At 43.2% G+C, this 20,438-nt stretch overlaps 1 protein-coding gene across 1 annotated transcript in view; it reads right to left on the bottom strand.

The window, feature by feature from the left end:
• The window catches only part of RPGRIP1L (RPGRIP1 like), a 131,338-nt gene that overhangs the window by 84,823 nt on the left and 26,077 nt on the right, over positions 1 to 20,438 (bottom strand). The window contains 3 exon segments of the mRNA XM_026652815.2: positions 9,717 to 9,856; positions 14,483 to 14,556; positions 15,954 to 16,100. Of these exon segments, the coding sequence (XP_026508600.2) occupies positions 9,717 to 9,856; positions 14,483 to 14,556; positions 15,954 to 16,100 (361 nt within the window).

Below are 20,438 nucleotides of genomic sequence, written 5' to 3'. Positions count from 1 at the left end.
AAATTGATGGCAACATACCAGTTGCCAGGACCCAGGGAGGGGATCATGGAAGCCAGAGTGACCATGAAAATCTTTATTTTCTTTAGATATCTGTTGAGCTCCTTCAGGTTTAGTATTGATCTGAAATCTCCTTTACTTTTTAGATTAGAAAGTAGCAAGAATAAAACCCCTTTCCTCTGTGAAAAGGAGAAACTTCTTCTATGGCTCCCAACAGAAGGGGAAATTGTACCTCCTGAAGCAGAACTCCTTCATGAGAGTGGTCCCTGAAAAAGGACAGAGAAGAGGGGCAGAAATAAACTGAAAGGTGTATCCCAATTCCAATATAATTAAAAGGCTAAGAAGCCTGTCATCAATCTGCTGTGAAAAAGCATTGGTCCCTCAAAAGGGAGATGCTGAATGGTTCATTGGACCTCCTGAAGAAGATCAATAGCCATAAATATCTATGCATTGTAATGGCCAATGCCATGGCTCAAGCAGTAGAATCTGCAGCACCCACAGCAGCTTGAAGACAGGTCCTGGCCACCATCTTTCCCTCATCCACCACAGCTAGAAACTGTTGCCTGGCCTTCTCTGGCAACTTGTCCATACATTTTAAAACATTGTCCCACAGGGAGAAATAACCCTCCAGTAATTCTTGGGGATTAGCAACCCAGAGTTGTAGTTCCGCTGTTAAATAAACTTTCCTCCCAAAAAGATCAAGCTTCTTTGCATCTTTGGATTTTGCAGTAGACTGCAGCAGATTGTTCATGTTCAGTACTGAGCCTGGTACCAGAAGCAGCTTCTTGTGGCTCTTGACAGGAAGGATTGTGGATACCTACTGGAAGATGTAGAGCAGGGAGGGTGCAAAGACGATCTGGAGGCAGGTGGAAACCCCCCAGGGCTCCAATATGGCCAGTGGTATGGTACCAGAACCCAATTTCTTACAGCCTAAAGGTCTCTAGTGGCAGGCCAATGCAGAGCTTCCACTTGATACCAGGGGTGAAAACCCCTCAGAGAGGAGTGATGGCTAACGTGATGTGGCTGACACATATACAAGCCAACTTCTGACTCTGAACCAGATTCATCTGACCAACGAGGTGCAGCACCTTTTGGTGCCAGAGATTAATGTCAGGAGTCCACAGAGGACAGCACTGGAGAAATCATAGCTGATTTGCCTCTTAACATTATCATATATGAGGGTGTACTAGATTGCCCAGAGGGGCCCTCGGTAATGGGTGCTGAATGCTGGTAGTTGGCAAATCTATACAAAAGTGTCCATTGGTACTGGGTGAGATGTTTCATGACCTGCTGGTGAAGCCGGTACCAAGAGACTCAGCAGATTACATGCTGCAGCATATACCTCTGGCCCTGATATAGTCTCTTGCTGCTGAGTCAAAGATGACAGCGCTACTGAACCAGCTGGTGCCATGAGGTCAGTCTCAGTGGCCTGTACTGGCACTGGACCCCGCCTGAGGTGCTACGTGCAACAGGGAGTGCCTCGGATTTGAACAAAATCCTCCATCTCGGCTTGGTTGCTGAACTTTGGTTCCAGAGACCTTGATTTCTTGGTCGCCAAGTCCTTCGATGTTGTCTCCTGGTGCCTTTTCTTTAGTATCAGAGACGGATTGGTATTGAGACTCAGCCAAGACAGGGAGAGTGCTCCTAACTGAAGCAGATGTGCTTAGTACATGGACCAAAGAGGGGGGCTCCAAGGGTGGGACCAGGGCTGCTTCCATAAAAAAGTGCTTTAGCCTAACTTCCCTGTCCTTTTTAGTTCTGGGCTTAAAGTCCCTGCAGATGTGGCAGTGTCCATGATGTGAGGTTCTCCTAGGCACTTCAGGCACCTGGAGTGCAGGTCACTGACTGATATCGGTTTCTTGCATCCATTACAAGGCTTGAAGCTCGGGGACCAAGGCACGCCCCAGTACCAGACACCAGTACCCAAATGGCGGGAACTGAAGAGTATACTAAGTACACCAGCAAAAGGAAGCCTACTAGTAAAAGCTAAACTGAGACTAAAGCTATTAAACAAGTATCAACTATATACAATAAGAAAGGGAAACATTTCCAGTAGCAAGATAGAATATTCTGACAACGGTCACGGGCGATAAGAAATTGAGGGGGATTGGGGTCAGCTCTGCCCTTTATACAACACCATGAGACAGCAGAAGGTGCACGCGCCGCCCTGATGGGTACTACTAAGGGAAAAATCTCTGATGCTAGTGCACTGGGCATACACACACCTTAAATGGAATGGAAATGTGAAGTCACTTGGAGAAGTAGCAAATATCATCATGCACAATCTGCTCCTATAGATAATCTAAACCAGGGGTCGGCAACCTATGGCACGCTGCTGCCTGCCGGGGTCCCGGCCACCGGCCCCGCTCAGCCCGCTGCCGAACTCAGGCCGGCAGTGGGCTGGGCGGGGCCGGCAGCCGGGACCCTGGCAGGCAGCAGCATGCCATTAAAAATCCTGCCCAGCCCAGCCTGCTCTTCTCTGCCTCCCACCCACCGCTCCCTCCTGCGGGGGCAGAAGCTTGGTCCTGCCAGCTGCTGCTGCAGGGCAGCCTCCACCGGCAGCCAAGCTCCCTCCTCCCCCGCCTCTTCCCCCAGCATGCTGGGTTCCTGCCCCTCCTCCTCTCCCTCCCTGCGGCCAAACAGCTGATGGTCCTGGAGAGGGAGGAGAAGAAGCAGAGCCGGAACCGCAGCCGCAGTGTGCTCGCTGCTCCGAAGAAGAGGTGGAGGCGGGGACGGGGCCTTGGGGAAGGAAGGTGGAATCAGGGCATATCCCCTCCAGCCCCCTGCCATGAGCCGCTCAGAGCAGGGGGCTGGGAGCATCCCCATGACTCCAGCCCACATCCCCAGCCCCCTGCCCTGACTCCTGAACCCCCCACACCCCTCTGTCCTGAGCACTGCACCCCCCACACTCCCCAGGCCCCTGCACCCCCCTCACACACACCCAGCCCTGACTCCTGCACCCCCCACACATACCCAGCCCCCCCCACACCCCATGCCTTGACTCTTGCACCCCCCACACCCCCACCCTGAGCACCAAATGGAAGCTCCTGCACCCCCCCACACATTCCCACCTGCACCCCTCACACCAAATGGGAGCTGCCCAGGTAAGCACTCCACACCCAAACCTCCTGCCCCAACCCTGAGCCCCCTCCCTCATTCTAGCTCCTGGCCAGACCCTACACCCCAACCCCCAGCCTGCTCCTTCACCCCCAGCCCTGTGCTCAGTGCACTCCCACCCTCAGCTCAGTGCAGAGAGAGAGGAAGAGAATGGGCTAAAACCAGGGAGAAGATAGGTACCCACTCTATGTGAGCAGGGCCGGGACTCCAGACTGGCAGCGGGCTGAGTGGGGCCGGCAGCCAGGACCCTGGCTGGCAGGAGCTGGCGGACGGAACCCCAGACCGGCAGCGGGCTGAGCTGCTCAGCCAACTGCCGGTCTGGGGTCCCGGCCGCTGGTCCTGCTCAGCCTGCTGCCAGTCTGGGGTTCTGGCTGCTGGCCCCAGGCCAGCAGCGAGCTGAGCGGGCCGGCAGCGTAAGATCAGCATTTTAATTTAATTTTAAATGAAGCTTCTTAAACATTTTGAAAACCTTGTTTACTTTACATATGACAATAGTTTAGTTATATAATATACAGACATAGAAAGAGACCTTCTAAAAAACGTTAAAATGTATTACTAGCACACGAAACCTTAAATTAAGGTGAATAAATGAAGACTCGGCACACCACTTCTGAAAGGTTGCCGACCCTGAACTAAACTATAGTCCCCCAAGAGCAATGAGTGCCTCTTTTGTTTACTATTTTCTTGCTGTCTTCCCACCACGACATAAACATACATCCCCCCACCATTTACCATGATGCTTTTTCATTTGTATTAGCCATGAAAAACGCGTCCCAGACCGTGAAATCTGGCCTCCCCCTATGAAATCTGGTCTTTTGTGTGCTTTTACGCTATACTACACCGATATCATGGGGGAGACCAGCGTTTCTCAAATTGGGGGTCCTGACCCAAAAGGGAATTGCAGGGGGGGTCAAAAGACTATTTTAGGGGGGGTCACGATATTGCCACCCTTACAGTGCAGAAGTAAGAGTGGCAATACCATACCATGTCATCGTTACTTCTGCGCTGCTGCTGGTGGCGGCTATGCCTTCAGAGCTGGACTCCCGGCCAGCAGCTGCTGCTCTCCAGCTGCCCAGCTCTGAAGGAACCCCCAGCAGGTCATAGCATGCTCGGATGCATGACGTGATGCAAGACGAGATCCTGTGTGCAGAGATGGGGAGGTCTTTCATCCTTTCCGCTATTTCTACAAAGAGTTGAGGCGACTTGCGGAACAGTTTTGTCCCTTCAATGTAAAAAGCCAAGGCCCACCTAACGTCCAAGAAGTGTAGGCGCTGCTCTTCCCTGTGCGCATGCAGCTTAGGGTAAAAAAATGGGAGAAAAATCAGTCGGTTGTAGTGGAACTGGGACACCATTTTGTGGAGAAATTTTGGATGTAGGTGTAGCTGAACCTTATCTTTAAAGAAAACTGTATATGGGTCTCCGCGGTGAAGGCCCGGATCTCTGACACTTATCTGGCTGACGTGATGGCCACCAGAAATGCAACCTTCCAAGAGAGGTGTAATGGTGAACATGTTGTTAGCGGCTCGAACGGTGGGCCCATCAACTTTGATAAGACAAGGATCAGGTCCCAGGGCGGGATTGGATCTCTCATCTGAGGAAAAACTCTCTCCAGGCCTTTGAGGAAACAGCTTACCATCTTGTGAGATAAGACCGATATAGTGTCAACCTTAGAATGGAATGATGAGATGGCCGCCAGGTGGACCTTGATTGAAGAGCTAGGCCCTGCTGTTTCCGGGATAAGAGGTAATGCAAAATGAGCTGCAGGGATGCTTGCTTGGGCCGAACTCCACACTGTGAAGACCAAATGGAAAATCGCTTCCATTTTTCCCAGTAAGTAGCTCTCATGGAGGACTTCCTACTGCCCAACAGGACTTTACGAACTTATAAAGAGCAAGCTTGCTCATCAGAGGTTAGCCACAAAGATTCCAGGCCTTTAAATGCAATGCGCTGAGGTTTGGGTGGAGCAATCAGGTCCGGGAATAACGGGGACCTGATTGGAGTGTCCACCAAAAGAACGGCTACTGCCAATGCTGTCTGGGCCATGCTGGAGCTATTAGAATGACCCGCACTCACTCCTGCTTGATCTTCATCAGAACCTTGTGAATCAATAGGATGGGGGAAAAGCACAGAGCAGGTGAGTCGACCATGGCGCCAGGAAGGGCTCCGTTAGAGACCTGGGGCTGTGGTCCCTCAGGAAGCAGAGCTGCTGATGCTTCCTTTTGGTGCAAGTGACAAACAAGTCTATGTGGGGAAATCCTCACTTGAAAAAGATGTCCCGTGTGACATCCGGGTGAAGAGACCACTCGTGGTCAGAAGAGAAGGACTTCCTGAGCTGAGCTTGCACCCCCGGTAGGTAAAATGCTTCGAGGCCAATTGAATTAGCAATGCAGAATTCCCACAGATGAACTGCCTCCCAAAAGTGGGGGAAAGAATGAGCCCTTCCCTGTCTGTCGATATAGAATATGGCTGTGGTATTGTCCATAAGAACTGAGATTGTCCTGTTTGCAATGTGGAGCAAGAACGCCTGGCAAGCCAGGTGGACAGCTCTGAGTTCTCTGATATTGATATGAAGTGACAGCTCCTCCCGAGACCACAGAGGTGACTGAGATGGGCTCCGCATCCCAGTGCCGAGGCATCGATGACCAGATATGCAGATGGCCGGAGCTTTGCAAAAGATACCCCCCCCCCACACACAGTGTTGCGGTCTAACCACCATGCCAGTGAATCTAGGACTTGAGAAGGTACCGTGAGAACCCTGTCCAGATGATGTCTGGAGGGCAAGTATATGTGGCCAACCAGGCTTGGAAAGGTCCGAGTCTCAGCCTTGCGTGACTGACACATAGGTGCACAATGACATGTGTCCGAGGAGGCTCAAGCAAACCTGAACCGTCATGATCAGTAGGGACTGAAGGGAGCTTATAAGAGATGAGATTGCGTAGAAACGGTCCTCAGGCAGAAGAGCTTTTGCCTGTAGGGAGTCAAGAATTACCCCCAATAAACTCTATTCACTTCACAGGTATGAGGGTCAATTTCTGAACATTTATTAGGACTGGAAGGTTGATTGTATGAGAGTGATGTTGGCCTCCACTTGCGCTCTGGACCAACCTTTGATCAGCCAGTTGTTGAGGTATGGGAAAACGTAGACCCTCTTTTTCCTCAGAAAGGCCACCATCATTGCCATGCACTTGGTGAAGACTCTTGGGGCAGCTGACAGAACAAATGGCAGAGTCGTGAATTGGTAATGGGCCTGGTTCACGACAAACCTCAGGAATCTCCTGTGGCCCCAGAATATTGATATATGGAAGTATGTGTCTTTCAAGTCGACAGTGGCATACCAATCCCCTGGATCTCGAGACAGGACGATGGAGGCCAAGAAGACCATGTGAAACTTCAACTTCTTGAGATAGCAGTTGTGCCGCCACAGGTTTAGGATGGGTCTGAGACCTCCCTTGACCTTGGGTATCAGAAAGTACTGGGAATAGAACCCTTTTCTCTTTAGATCTAGTGGAACCTCTTCCACCGCTTCCATTCAAAGGAGGGATCAAACTTCTTGCTCCAGCAGAAGCTCAGAGAATGGTCCCTGAAGAGGGACTGGGAAGGAGGATAGGGTAGAAAAACTGGAGGGTATACCCGGATTCCACTGTACTTAGGAGCCAGTGGTCTGAAGTAATGCATTCCCAGGCTTGGAGGAAATAGGAAAGGCAGATGGAAAATATAGGGTTGACTGGATCCTGCAAGAGGGCTGTTGGTAGGTCATCCTCAAATGCTACGTCAAAACAAGTACCTCGAAATGCCGGACTGACGTGGGGCCGGCTGAGAGGGCCCTGCGGAGGATGAGGATGGAGGCAGCCTTTGTCCAAACCCCCTGTTCCATCTCCTCCTCTGATCCTGCCTAGGTGGCTGAGAATAATATCGGCCAAACTGCTGAAGCCTGTAGGACTTCCTTGAATGTGCAGGCATGTATAGGCCCAGCGATTTCAGTGTCACTCTGGAGTCTTTAAGACCATGGAGTCTGACGTCCATGAGCTCTGAAAAGAGCGAGGAACCTTCAAAGGGCAGATTCTGCTGCACCTCTTCCAGGAATCCTAATGACTGCAACCATGAGATCCTGCACATGGTGACAGCTGTGGCCATTGTCCTGGCCGCAAAATCAGCAGTGTCTAGGGCTGCTTGCAAAGAGGTCCTGGCCACTGTTTTGCCCTCCTCTACAAGTCTTGGGGAAGCTTCTCCTTGAACTTGTCCATTGCTCCCCACATATTAAAATCATAGTGAGCCAGCAGGGCTTGCTGGTTCACTATATGGAGTTGTAACACCCCCCCCCCCCATAGAATAAGCCTTTCTCCCCAGCAGATCTAGCTTCTTGGGGTTCTTTGCCTTCGGTGTCGGTCCCATCTGGCCTTGACGGTCCCTCTCATTGGCTGCCATCATCACAAGAGACCCTGGGGAGGGTGAGAAAATAAACATGTGCAGCCTTTGGCTGGTACAAAGTACTTTCTTTCCCTTCGCTTACTCATAGGATGGAGGGAGGCTGGATTTTGCCACAGAGATTTCATGGGATTCATAATAGCCTCATGGAGGGGAAGTGCTATCCTTGAGGCCCACCTGTCACTAGGATGTCCAGGAAACCCTCACAAGACTCCTTCACCTCCTCCGCTTAAATGCCTAAGTTAGATGCCACCCACTTTAGTAACTCCTGGTGGGCCTTGAAGATCGGAGACACCTCCTTCGCCATCAATGCCTTATCAGGTGAGCAGGAGGCAGTGGTGCGCACGGTACCAGAACAGTGTCTGCCCCGCCCGCTGCAGGAGGAGCCTGTTTCTGCTGCTCCGTGTCGGATTTTGCAGTTCCCCATGGTTGGTACTGGAGGTGGGTTCTGGGGTTTCATGGTGTGGTACCAGAAGGACTAGGCTCTCAGAGGCTAAAGAACACAAATATCTCAAACCGGAGCCTTGGTCTGGTGGAAACCCCCACAGGCTCCAAAACGGTCACCGCAACAGTGCCAGTCTCCATGGTTCCATCAGCCAAGCGCCCTGGTGCGCCATGGCAGTAGCCGTTCCAGCCGCAAAAGACTGACGTGTGGAACGGTGCCGACGATCCTGAAGGCTTCGATGGCGTGAATAGACAGACGCTGCCTTTGACTCCGAAGAGGAAATGGAGGAGGAACAGGGAGACCATGGAGGTGCCGAGCCATCCAGTGCCAGTGAGTGGTACCGTGGAGAGGCCCTAGGAGAGGCACTCAAAGGGGGTTTTCCTCATGAGATTGGTCTCGGTGCCATTCTGACAGTAGCGGAGACCTCCCTATCTCCCTTCAGTACCGGCGGTGCCAAGTCCTTACCCTCTGGTGACCCCGGTACCGGAAGCAACAGCAGGTCCCTGGCCTCAACATATGCTTCTGGGTCACAGGCACCTGGAAAGTTGTGTTTTCCAGATACCTTCCAGAACCTGTCAACGGGGGAGGGAGAGAAGGGGGTGTCACTTGTGATGGACTGCAAGGGGGTATAAGACACTACTTACCCTATACTCACCCTATAACTGTGGCAAGATGGTGAGAACAGGGGTTGCCTTAGCCTGGTGATACAGTCAAAAGTGGGGTGGTGAACAATGGGATTCAATTCTAGGAAGAGTGCAGGTGGAAACCTGTCACTTGGAATAAGTGCCCACAGGAGACACTAGCAGAGATATCACATGTGCAGGTCATCCCTAGCCATCACACCTTTCTTAACCAATACACTTTCATGCTTCGACAACCACACTGTACTCTTGCCTTAGACTGTTTGATCAGAAAGCCCTGATTCCCAACAGTTAGTTTATAAACTAAAGACACACATGAATCAATGTTTTGTAACATTTATCTTAAGGTATTTTATCTATTCTGGTATCAACTAAGCTGCAAATTCTTTGGCCCCAATCCAACAAAGCACTTACACACCTGCTTAACTTTGAAGTCACTGGATCTACTCACAACCTTAAAGGATCAGATGATATCCTGCTTCACAGGAAAAAGGCTAACTGGAAAAGGTGATCAGAAAATCAGAATAAAAAAATAGTGTGGTAACTGGATTTGTACCCAGCTATGAACAAAAATTAATGTATATAGAGAAGATTAAAAAATAGCTGGTCACATGATGGGTGAAATAGAGACAACTGTACAACCTCCAAATGATTGTATGGTATACACACACACCATAGTATAGTGCGTGGAGTCTGAATAACAGTGGCTCATATTTTGGGAGGGAGTGTCAGACACGCCCTCTTGTCAGAGAGAAGTTATCACAGTGAAGGATGACAGTAAATAAGCCTACTTTTACTCTGGCTTCCTAGAGTGAAAGCATTAATGCAATTTTAAAATCCCAATGGATATAGCTTCCTCATTCAGCACATACTTAAGCACATGCCTAACTTTAATGGGATTATGTATGTGATTAAAAGTTAGTCATGCGTTTTAGCACCTTGCTCAATCAAGGCCTTGAAGTGTGGCCCATAATCACCAGTTATAGGAACTCAACTTTTCTATTACATGCATACTGGGCTAGAACTAGAAAGGCAGAAGAATCTTGCACATGCAGCACACTGAGAAAAAGACTGCTATTTTATAAATATACCTCTTTCTAGTTTCATTCTGTCAAGGATTTCACTTTTGTCTGCTAAGTCAGACTTTAAGGCAGTCTCAAGCTGAGCAATTTGTAATTTCAGTTGCTGTTCCTTTAACTTCCATTGCTGTTCATGGCTCACACTGAAGGCACTGCAATAAAACATGTGGCATGTGAAGAACTTTTAAAAATCAACTTCAACAAAAATAATAAAGAAAAAAGCTTTTAGTGGCACAGAGACTACTGTCATCATGTTTTAGGAATTAAGTAAACATATGCTGGTCTGCTGCTGTTGAAACCAAGGCGCCTTTCTCAGGCTGCGGTTAAAGAACATGAAAGAGTTTGTGGGATGAGCAAAGGAACTGGCCTTAATTTAGAGCTGCAAAGTCAGAAAAGTTGGCAGTGTGCAACATTTGTGGGACTAGAAAAGGAATTCAGATGCATATTCCAGGGGAATCCACAACTCCAAACCCCAGCAACAGACAACTGACAAAACCATTCTTTCCGCATACAAAACCTCTTAATGTAGAGACCTGTGATTACCCACCTGATTTCTTTTAACATCTGCGAAACATAGAGAGTCTAAAGCCCTGTTGCCTGTTCAAAGAAATATTGACTATAAAGTGACAACAGTTCTCATACTGTAAAATGATTCTGATTAAGAGGCACTTACACAAAGTAGTCTTGTGTCCTACTAAAAAAAAGTCTAGGGGATAAGAATAACTATTTTTGTCGTAACACATTATTTGGTTCTAAACCGAAAACCTGTATGCAATAGGGATGGGACACAGAATTAGAATTTCTGAAACCATCACAAAAAATTATTCAGTTTGAAGCAAGAGTAAACATATGAAATGCTTCACAGTTAGGATAGAACATGTAAAGATATATGCAATGTGTTTTTCCATAGTTAACAAGATGAATGCTACTTTGTGCTGTTCACATCATTATTTAACAATGCACTCATTGGCTTAAAAATGTTCTCCTGGGCTTCAGCAAATCATAAACCAGCTTATTCACCATAGTGCAAATTGTAAAAAATGTTCTGCATTTTTGTGAATAATCTGAAACTGTACTTTAACTTCAATAATATATGAGGCAGCTCCTCATGAATCTGATTTGGAGAAGCTGATTCCAACTGGAATAGGTATGTAACAAAAACTACAAGCAAAAAACCCCTAAACTCACACAGATCTGCTTTCCACACCCAAACAGAAATGGAAATTGGATGTCTCAATGGATTGGCTGTGATAAAGTAAAAGTGAATTTACATCTAATGAATCAGGATTAGGATTTGCATAAGGAATTGAAGTAAGAATTATTGTAACATGAAATCTTGACCCTACTTTTTAGCTGACTAAAATAATTCCAAGATACTCAGGAACATCTCATGTTTTCCCTGAATGCAATAAGTGAAAAGTTAAATGTTCACCATTTGTTAATTTTCAATGCTATTAACATATTCTACAAAGAAATGAATTTGAGAGGCAGTGTGGCCTAGTTATTCAGTGTTTCTCAACTACCGGTCTATGGACTGGCGCCAGTCTGTGGCAGCCTCCTTGCTGGTCCCTGAGATTTCCCTGAGGGAGTTTAGGAAAGCAGAAAGCCAGTCCCTGGTATCGAAAAGGTTGAGAAACACTGGGCTAGTAGACAGTCAGAAGACTTGAGCTCTATTTCTGGTTCTGACACTAACTTGCTTTGTGATTCTGAACAAGTCACTTCCACCTCTCTGTGCCTCTCATTCTGCTCCCACCACTAGTCTGTCTGGTCTATTTAGATAGGAAACACTACAGGACAGGGACTGTCTGATTCTATGTTTGCAGAGTGCCTTTTACAATGGAGTACTGATTTTGGTTAGGGCCTTTAGGTGCTACGGTAATATAAATAAGTAATAATGTGTACTTCTCCCTCCATTACTATAGTTTTGGAGAGGTTTCCTTGAATCCATGGTACCAGCAATATTTGGAAACATGTAGACTTACATTATTCATGTTTTGACTGACTGACTAATGTGAAGAATGGATTACTTCAACATAAATTATATCTGGTTAAATCTTAAACAAAAAAAGTCATATGTCCTTAATCTTCACTCATCTGAAGAAGAAGAAATTGCAAGTTCTTGTGAGTATGCTACTATGTAGGTTTTCATCTATATTCACTGTTACTACGACTGTTTAATTGCTACATAACAAAATACAGGTCCACATTATTTCAGTTGTCAAAAATGCTGTGCTCCAGTGCCCTTCATATGGGCACAAAGATCACCAACAGTTGTTCTGCCAGTAATATCAGAATTTGGATTATTTAAATTAAGAACAAATTTAGAAGTCAGTCCTTTCCAAGCCCACATAACGCTAATGTTAATATGTGTAAGTTAGTCTGAATTCAGTCCATAGCTATCTGCCCCTTTAAATTTAGGGTTACATTCCATTTGAATTTATGTGGGATTTCTTTTGAAATTACTATATTCCACCACACTTGGAGCCATCTGGGTAACTATAAATGGTAAGCCACATCTGAAACCATTTCCTTTGCATGGATTTTGTGCATAACCAGATCTGCATTACAAGAGCCTATGAAAACAATCCCTACAACCCTGTTATTCATGCAACTGGTTTTCTTGGATGTTGCCTAAATAATAACACTTCACAGACAAACTCATACTTGTGTATGCAGTGTCGTGGTAGCCATGTCAGTCCCAGGATATTAGAAAGAGAAGGTGGGAAAGGTAATATCTTTTATTGGACCAACTTCTACGTTTTCAAGTTTACGTACAGCTCTTCTTCAGAAGCTAGAAAGCTTGTCTCTCTCAGAAGTTGGTCCAATAAAAAATATTACCTCACCCACCTTGTCTCTCTAAAACTCACACTTGCTCTCTGTAAAGTCTTGGGGCCAAAGCCTGCAGTCCTGGCTTCAGCAAAACTCCCACTGACTTCAAAGGATGTTTCTGTGAATAAGATATAGGGTAAGGAATGCAGGGGTTGAGTCTGTTATTTTCTACCTCCTATATCATGATATCATCCCTTTGGCATCTGTGGTCACTGGTATGTCCACTGCTAGCAACAACAGTAAATATAGGCACAATCCATATGTGTAACAATATTGGAACTACAGAACAAAAGGTATAGCACAATCAGTTTGCTTCCAGTTTATTTACACTGGAGATTTACCTGTCTTCATTGGCTTTCTCTCTACAATATAATCCTTTATATTTGAAGGGACAGTGAAATCAATTGGATAAATGAAGTTATGGATGAATAGAGGGGTTATTTGAGGGAGGGAGGAATAATCCATGTGGCAGTTAACCATATCCCAATAAACTGAAATTCCCAGTTAGGTAATGTTTTAATTTATCAGTTTATTTTAAAGATCTGTTCTTTTTAGTTGCCCCACTTAATCTTGCAAGGCAAGAGATAACTTCAAATAAGATTACAAGCTTTGCTTTAACAAAAGTTATTTCTTTGCATAATTGAAAAGGAGGAATTATGGCGTAATAAGAAATATTAATTCACCATTTAAAAGCCAGAGGAATCCACAACATCAAACCTCAGCAACAGACAACTGACAAAACCATTCTTTCCATATATAAAGCTTCTTCACATAGAAAGCTGTCATTACCCACTTAGCCTTAAAACAATCCTTAAAAATAATTGGTTCTCAAATGCTTTCACCTATTTACATTTTTTGTTTGTTTTTTAGCAGGAAGGTAACAAATATAATAACAACTCAGCAAATATCATCAGATGTTATTGTATTTACTTCCCAGAGGTCCTCTAAGAGTTGCCAAGTTGACAAACTGCAAAATACAAGTTCAAAACACAAGTCATTTGGGGGTGGAGGGGAGAGGGGGCGAAAAGAAAAAGACTTCTAGCATTCTGGCTACTTCCCCAGGAAACTAATTAACTTTACAATATGTCCCTGATTATTTTAATTGTTCCACCTGGACAGAAAAGGTCATGTTCTCCTTCTATTAGAAGAAAGACTGTTGCCTTCAATTCATGAAAAGTTTATTTCACATCACTTTTTTCTCATTAAACTTTTGCAAATTGACTAATTATTTCAATTTCCTATTCTGCATTAGAGACTGAGTTGCACCTTATGAAGCTTCATGTTCAGAAGATTTAGCATTTAATATTTTATTTATGTGATTCTAAACACTGCTGACAGGATTTACACAGGCTATTATCTCCAAGAGCCTTCACATAAGCTTCAAGTAGAACCAGCACAAAGGAAACAGTTGCTATTAAAATAAACACAATTAGAAAATGTCACCAAAACTGTCACAAACATTAGCCTCACTTCACTTCTACTGCAGGGATGGGAGGAATAATTCAAGAAAATATCATCCAAGAAAATAAATTTAATCTGCAGAATCCTACGTCCAGAGATACATGGATTCCTTATCATTAAAAAAGCAGCCACGTACACTATTTCTAATGTAAATTCACACCTACTCCTGAACATCTTGCCTTGATGGTCAAAATAATACGACCTATACTACTGACTGTTCCTTTAATGGATTTTTTTAAAATGAGTTTAATACTTGAAGAGCACTGGATTGACAATCCTGGAGGCTCAAGCCCTTTCTTTGTCAACAAAATATGCAACACAGGCATGGCAGCATAAGTTTCCACATACACTTATGGATAAGAGAATCCCTAGGAACTGGAGTGAGAAATAGTTAAGTCTATATAGATATATTGATATAGATATATAAAAGAGGAGCTAGGAAACAAGAAAGGGAGTCAAGTGACATTAAAAAATCATTTATAATTTACCTGTTATATAGTTTATCATAATTTTCCTTTAAAAGATCCCTCTCCTTTTCTAGGTCATTAATTCTGTCCTGCAACTAAAATGAAGAAGAAAACTACATGTAATGCACAGCACAGGAGAAAATTAAAAACAACAAGTTATAAAGGTGGTTAGCAAATATCTGTAGACACTGTCAAACATGCTTTTATTTTTTTAATTCAGCATTGTGTGTAATTGTCTCTTAAAAGCATAAAAATAATATTTTTTCCCCACCAATATATCTCCACTTGGACAACAATTAATTTTTTCATGTTGTTTATGGAGATGAAATTAACAAGTCTGGTCTGTGTTTAATAACAGCATCTAATTATATTGTGGTTTATGCCAAGAAGATTTGTTTTCGGCATTAACAATTGTGATGATCTTAGTACTGTTCTAGGAATGGTGTTAGCTAGTTAGTGGCTTCTGTATAGTTAGTTGAATCAGCCAAACAAAAACAGATATTATTGACTGCTTGCTTTCAAAATGTCCATTGAAGGGAGATAAGAATTTTAAAGCCATTAGACATTTAAAAAAAATTAAGAACTTTCCCAAGTATATTATTACAATTTAGTGGCTATTAGATATGGGATGAGTTTCTTTAAGCTTAAGCTTTGTCTATGTAACAATAAATTCATAATGAGCCAACCTTTAGGCATGACTAAATGTAGCAAGATATACAATGGAAGAACCTGAACTATGATCCTGCAAACCCCTTCTCCTGCACAGAGTCAGTGGAACTACTAAGGGATTAAGGAATGGACTGAATGATCGGGCCCTATATCTGGATCAACGCTGACTGTGGCACTTCTATTCTTCTGGCTAATGGAGCTCAGGAACAGAAAAAGTGATTGATTTGAGCTTCCAGGTGGAAAGGACAGTCATCTGTTATATGAAAAAATCATTTTAAAAGATTTTAGGTAGATGTTCAACCTTGCTGTGATTCAAAAATGTGGTGCTAAGGAGTCTCAGTAAAAATCAATCAAGAAAATATGTACTATGGCTGTTTTTTGGAACAAGTATTTCTAAATACTAATGCTTACCTGAATACTCCTCTAACTCTAAGCATGTCTCACAAGCATAGGAAATATTTTGAAATGTACAATATCTCTGATACATGTAACAGAACTCACTATATTAAAATAACCAAATTTTCACCGATAAATGAAGTCAGCCTAATGTCAACATGACAGTTCAAATGTATGCAGAAAAACAGAGGTCAAATATGTAAACGGCCTATTTGAACAAGCAGCAAGTATAGAATATAATTTCTAGACATAGGGAGTCAGAAGTTAAATCTATACTATACTTTTCTCTTAACCAAAAAGTCAATCAGCAGTGATTTGCAGAGCAACATTTAGATAATCTCTTTAATTGAAAATACAATTTTCTCACTAAATATTTCCAGAATTAGATTTGAATGCAGATCAATGCCTGAGCCATATGGAATCTCACCTCTTCTATCCTTTGTTTTGAAAAAGTCATCGACTGTAATTCTCTCTCAAGATGGAGGCACTTTAAACGCTGTTCTTTAAGCTGCAGATTGAGTTCATTCCCGTTTGCCATTAAAGCATCATGGCTGGCCTTAAGGTTCCTTTGATTCTATAAAAAGGAATGGAGAAGAAAAAAAGAAAAGGTTAAGCTTCCAATAATAACACAATGATGAAATAATTCCTGAGTTATAAATATGTATATATTCAAATAGTAGTTGATCTTGCAAACCAGCACATAATACACATTTTCAACTCAGCCAACAGGAGGCACTCTTGAACTAAGTTTGACCCCCTGTAGGAACTGAAAGATCAGTGTCAGCACACATGGCCAACAGAAAGGTGGTGTTTTTTCCTCTCCTCAACATTAACATCTTACAGTTAGTTGTGATGAGAAGGACCAAAACTACATCTGTTAAAGCAACTAAAACATTTTGCTGTGGTTACAGTGGTTAGATGTGCTGACCAAAAACACTGCAATAACAAGCAAAAGTTAAGGCTGACCACAGCTATGCTAATCGCAGAACTTGACAGCTCTGCTAACCCATAGTTTTAGATATTCATTTGATTTATATTCACAATTCACTCAGATACATTTCCTTGGAAATAATAATTTAATGAAAGGCTTACAATTTCTTTTAAAATTTAACCTACTTTGTTGGATTAAATGTAGATACTTTAACCATCCTTAATATTAATGTAAGATGCTGGTAGAACCTCATTTCCAGCATATTACTGATGATTATACCCCTCATATTTCACAGTGTTTTAGTAACACTGATTCATTATAAAGAATTTCACTGTAAATCACATTCAGACAAATATGGCTGTTAGGCTGTTTTGTTTCTGGTCAGTCTGCTATTTAACATTCTCTAAACCCAACATGTAATTATATAAATATAGGAGTCTTTTATGGATGGTTTTGGATGGGAGAAGTTAGTTTTCATGCTTTCCACAATTCTATGTCATGTAATATTTTCAGGAGTTTAAGACAGAAACTGATAGAGAACTCTGTGCAATTTTGTTGTCTTTTCTGAGAAGTCTATGTGCAGAATCACTACTCTCAAAAATGACTTAAGAAAAAAAGTCATCCACTTGATCTTTTACCTCCCATTTATCTATAATATAAACCTTATGTAAAACATCAAATATGGCAGATGCTCTTATACCAGAGAAATTGCAGAACAAATTAAGTATATTGTCCATAGTCCTCATCACTTATTTGCAGCCTTTGACTCCTTTCTTAAGCCAGTTATGGGCAACTGCACCTGTATTCCTCCTCTATAGTCCAGTGAGCGCACCCACTTTAGGCTTCCAGCACCACAGCCATTGCCTTTCTTGGGGGGAGGCACATGTCCCTCCACCTTCTGATCAGGGGTGGAAGAACAGTTCCCTACCTATATTTTGGACTCCCTGGAAACAGGCAGATAGGCCTGCTTTGCTTTCTCCTCAGAGATGGTAGACTGTAATTGTCAACAGGTAGAAGTTACCACAGTACTTTCTAAGCATGTACCGGTACGTTTATTCTTAAGGTAAGAGCATTACGGAGAAAACACACTAAAAACAATCGAACAATCTACACCCATGTCAATAAGCTTACCAAAGATCACCTCTAACACCAGCAAGGGCTCTGGGTGGTGATTAGTCTATCAAACCCCACACAAGGTTTTTTCCTGTGATTACAAGTTCATCACAGCTTCAGCTCAGAACAAACCTGCTCATTTATCTGAGCCCCCTCCTATCTTCAGTTTGGGTCTTTGAAGTGACCATGAATAGATAATTGGACAGACAATAGGTTTCTGTCCAAGGTGCGGCTTCAAAAGAATGGATCCCGGGGTGGGTCATTTGCATTCCCCCTCCTCCCAAGTATTTCCTATAAATCCCCCTAATTTGTGTAGCACATTATTTCAAAGAGTCCTTTCAAGCACATAACACATCCTAGGGTTTACATTAAATAAGTTAACATAATAACAAATAAATATTTGCATTTTTAATACGATGAACTCCTAAAATTAATTCCAAAAGGTTAAACTAGGCTATTGCAGGATATTGTCATATCTGTCACACTCCCCTGCCTTCTTCCCCATTTTTTATCTCTGCACATTATTTGTTACCTTCTTTAAAGAGAAAAAAAAACCTGACAAAATCTGCTGAGAACTCTTTATCCCACCTTCTCTTTCCACTCATTTCCCTTCTCCTCAAACTCCTCCCCTTCTCCCCAGTCATCAGCCTTGATGTCCTCCATCTCTAATCTCTTCCCTTCCAACTTCCTTACTTACATTACCCTTCGACTCAACCCCTCCCTTGCCCTACTTCTCAACCTCTCATTATCCTATGGTTCTTCCCTCTCTCAAAATATACATGCCCTCAACTCTCCTATCCTCAATAAATAAAAATCCCTCAATATTACCTGCATTTCCATGTACCACCCCATCTTTCTCCTTCTCTTCATCTCTCAAATCACTAAACGTAGTCTACAATCAATGCACCGATTTTCTCTTGTCCTAGTCTGTCTCAGATCCCTTCTAATCTGGCTTCCGATCTTTTTAAACTTTACTGAAACTTTATTCACTAGAATTTCTAAGAACCCACTCCCAGACAACCTAGGGCTTGTAGGCTATCCTCATCTTCCACAATCTCTCTTTTCTTTTTGATACATACTGTCGATCCTGCTCTTGACATCTTGGGTGAAAACCTGGTCCCATTAAAGTCCATGGGAGTTTTGCTATTGACTTCAATGAGGTCAGGATTTCACCCTTTATCTTCACTGGTCTTTTAAGATACAGTCTTCTCCTCGTTCTCCTTCTACAACTCTGACCATTCTTTCAGCATCTCTTATAGTGAGTACTCCTCCTCCCCTCCCCTACTCTCTCTGGCAGAGGGGCTTTGAGCTTGGCCCTTTTCTGTTCTCATTTTACACCCTGTCTCAAGCTGGTAACTGGGTTCGTGTTTTTTAGTTTTTTGGATTTCACTGGTGTCTTGCACTTTATCCTTTGCGAAACATGCCTGCACATAAAAAAATAAAGGGCTTGATTTTGATTGCACTTACACTGGTGTAAATCAGGAGTAACTTCATTGAGATTAATGGCGCTACACTGCAGTAAAAGTACCCCATAGAATCAGGCCACAGAATCAAATCGGATCTCAATTACATCTGTGCAATCAATAGTTGCCCTGGAGTAAGTGAGAGCAGAATTAACTCCTTAGAACTAAAATTGGAAACAACATAAAATAATAATAATTTAGCAAGTATCGCTCTATGGTTCATGAAATCCAGAATATCAGTTTCAGAATCAAGACCTCTTTATTTTTTTAATATTCGCATAAGGGATAGTAAATAAATAACCAGAAGAGAGTTTCTAAGCAGATTGCATGATTCTTTCATCCAGACGGCCCACACAATGATGACTGTCACTATATTAAAACACTTTCTCTATGCGTGTATGATAACATGGACATATTTCAGGCCATTAGCTAGAGTAGGATCTTCAGCTTTTATCCCCTGGTTGCACAGTAATTGTGCTGGTCCAGATTAAAAGGGAAAATGGGCAGACAGTATTTGCATTTCAACTGGTGGAAATTGAAAGTACATAGTAATTAATTTCACTATTTATGAAAACAAGTATCATACTTCTGAAAAAACACATCACTACTGAATGGTGCTACACTATCAGTGTGTGTTGGTTTGCTATTCAAATTAGAAATTCTGTGCTGTTTTCTATGATTAGTTATATTTCATAATTATCACTAAAACTGTGTGTGTTTTATTTACTTTTTTCAGGATGATAACTTTATCTCAGGGTTCTCTGACCGTAGCAAATACTTGAGCTTTGCTCTTCGGGTTTAATGACACCCATATGAACCCGCAATGGAATTATAGCCCTCTATTTCAGTTGCTTGTTATTTATTCTGTATTTACTGATCCCTTATTCTGCACTGTTAGCACTGCAACTGTCCATCAAGGGTTTCTTTGGCCTGAAGTTTTAAAAATGTGTCACTCTTATTTCAGTAAGTTTTCTGACTTAGAAACTTATTATTTGTTGGATCACTATTTCAGTTTGCAACTGTGAAGGAAGTTTGCACAGGCATAAACAGAAAATCAATTGCTTATAAGAATTTGAAAGAAAGGTTTAACATCAGAAAAAGCCAAAGGATTTGAACAACGTTTCACTTAATGTGAATTAAATGACACCCTTGTCAGATGTGAGAAACAATAGCCCCAAACTATACCCCTTATAAATAACAAATACATCTGGTACTGCTACATTTTAAGGAGGGGGATCCCCTCTAGCCGCACAGGTTCATTGTCTGAAGGGTCCAAACAGCACAGAGGGGAAATGGTTAGCTGCCTCACTGCCATTGTCCCACTTCTCCTTGGACCAGCACAGGGCCCTCCATGGATATACATGAGAGGGGAAGCGGGAGAAGGCAGCAAGGATATGGACCTTCA

Source organism: Terrapene carolina, unplaced genomic scaffold (assembly GCF_002925995.2).
Source record: "Terrapene carolina triunguis isolate 2854851 unplaced genomic scaffold, T_m_triunguis-2.0 Scaffold130, whole genome shotgun sequence".
In the NCBI taxonomy this organism is placed as follows: domain Eukaryota; kingdom Metazoa; phylum Chordata; order Testudines; family Emydidae; genus Terrapene; species Terrapene triunguis.
Note: the sequence above shows the minus strand (reverse complement) of the source record. Positions and strands in the feature narration are given on the sequence as shown.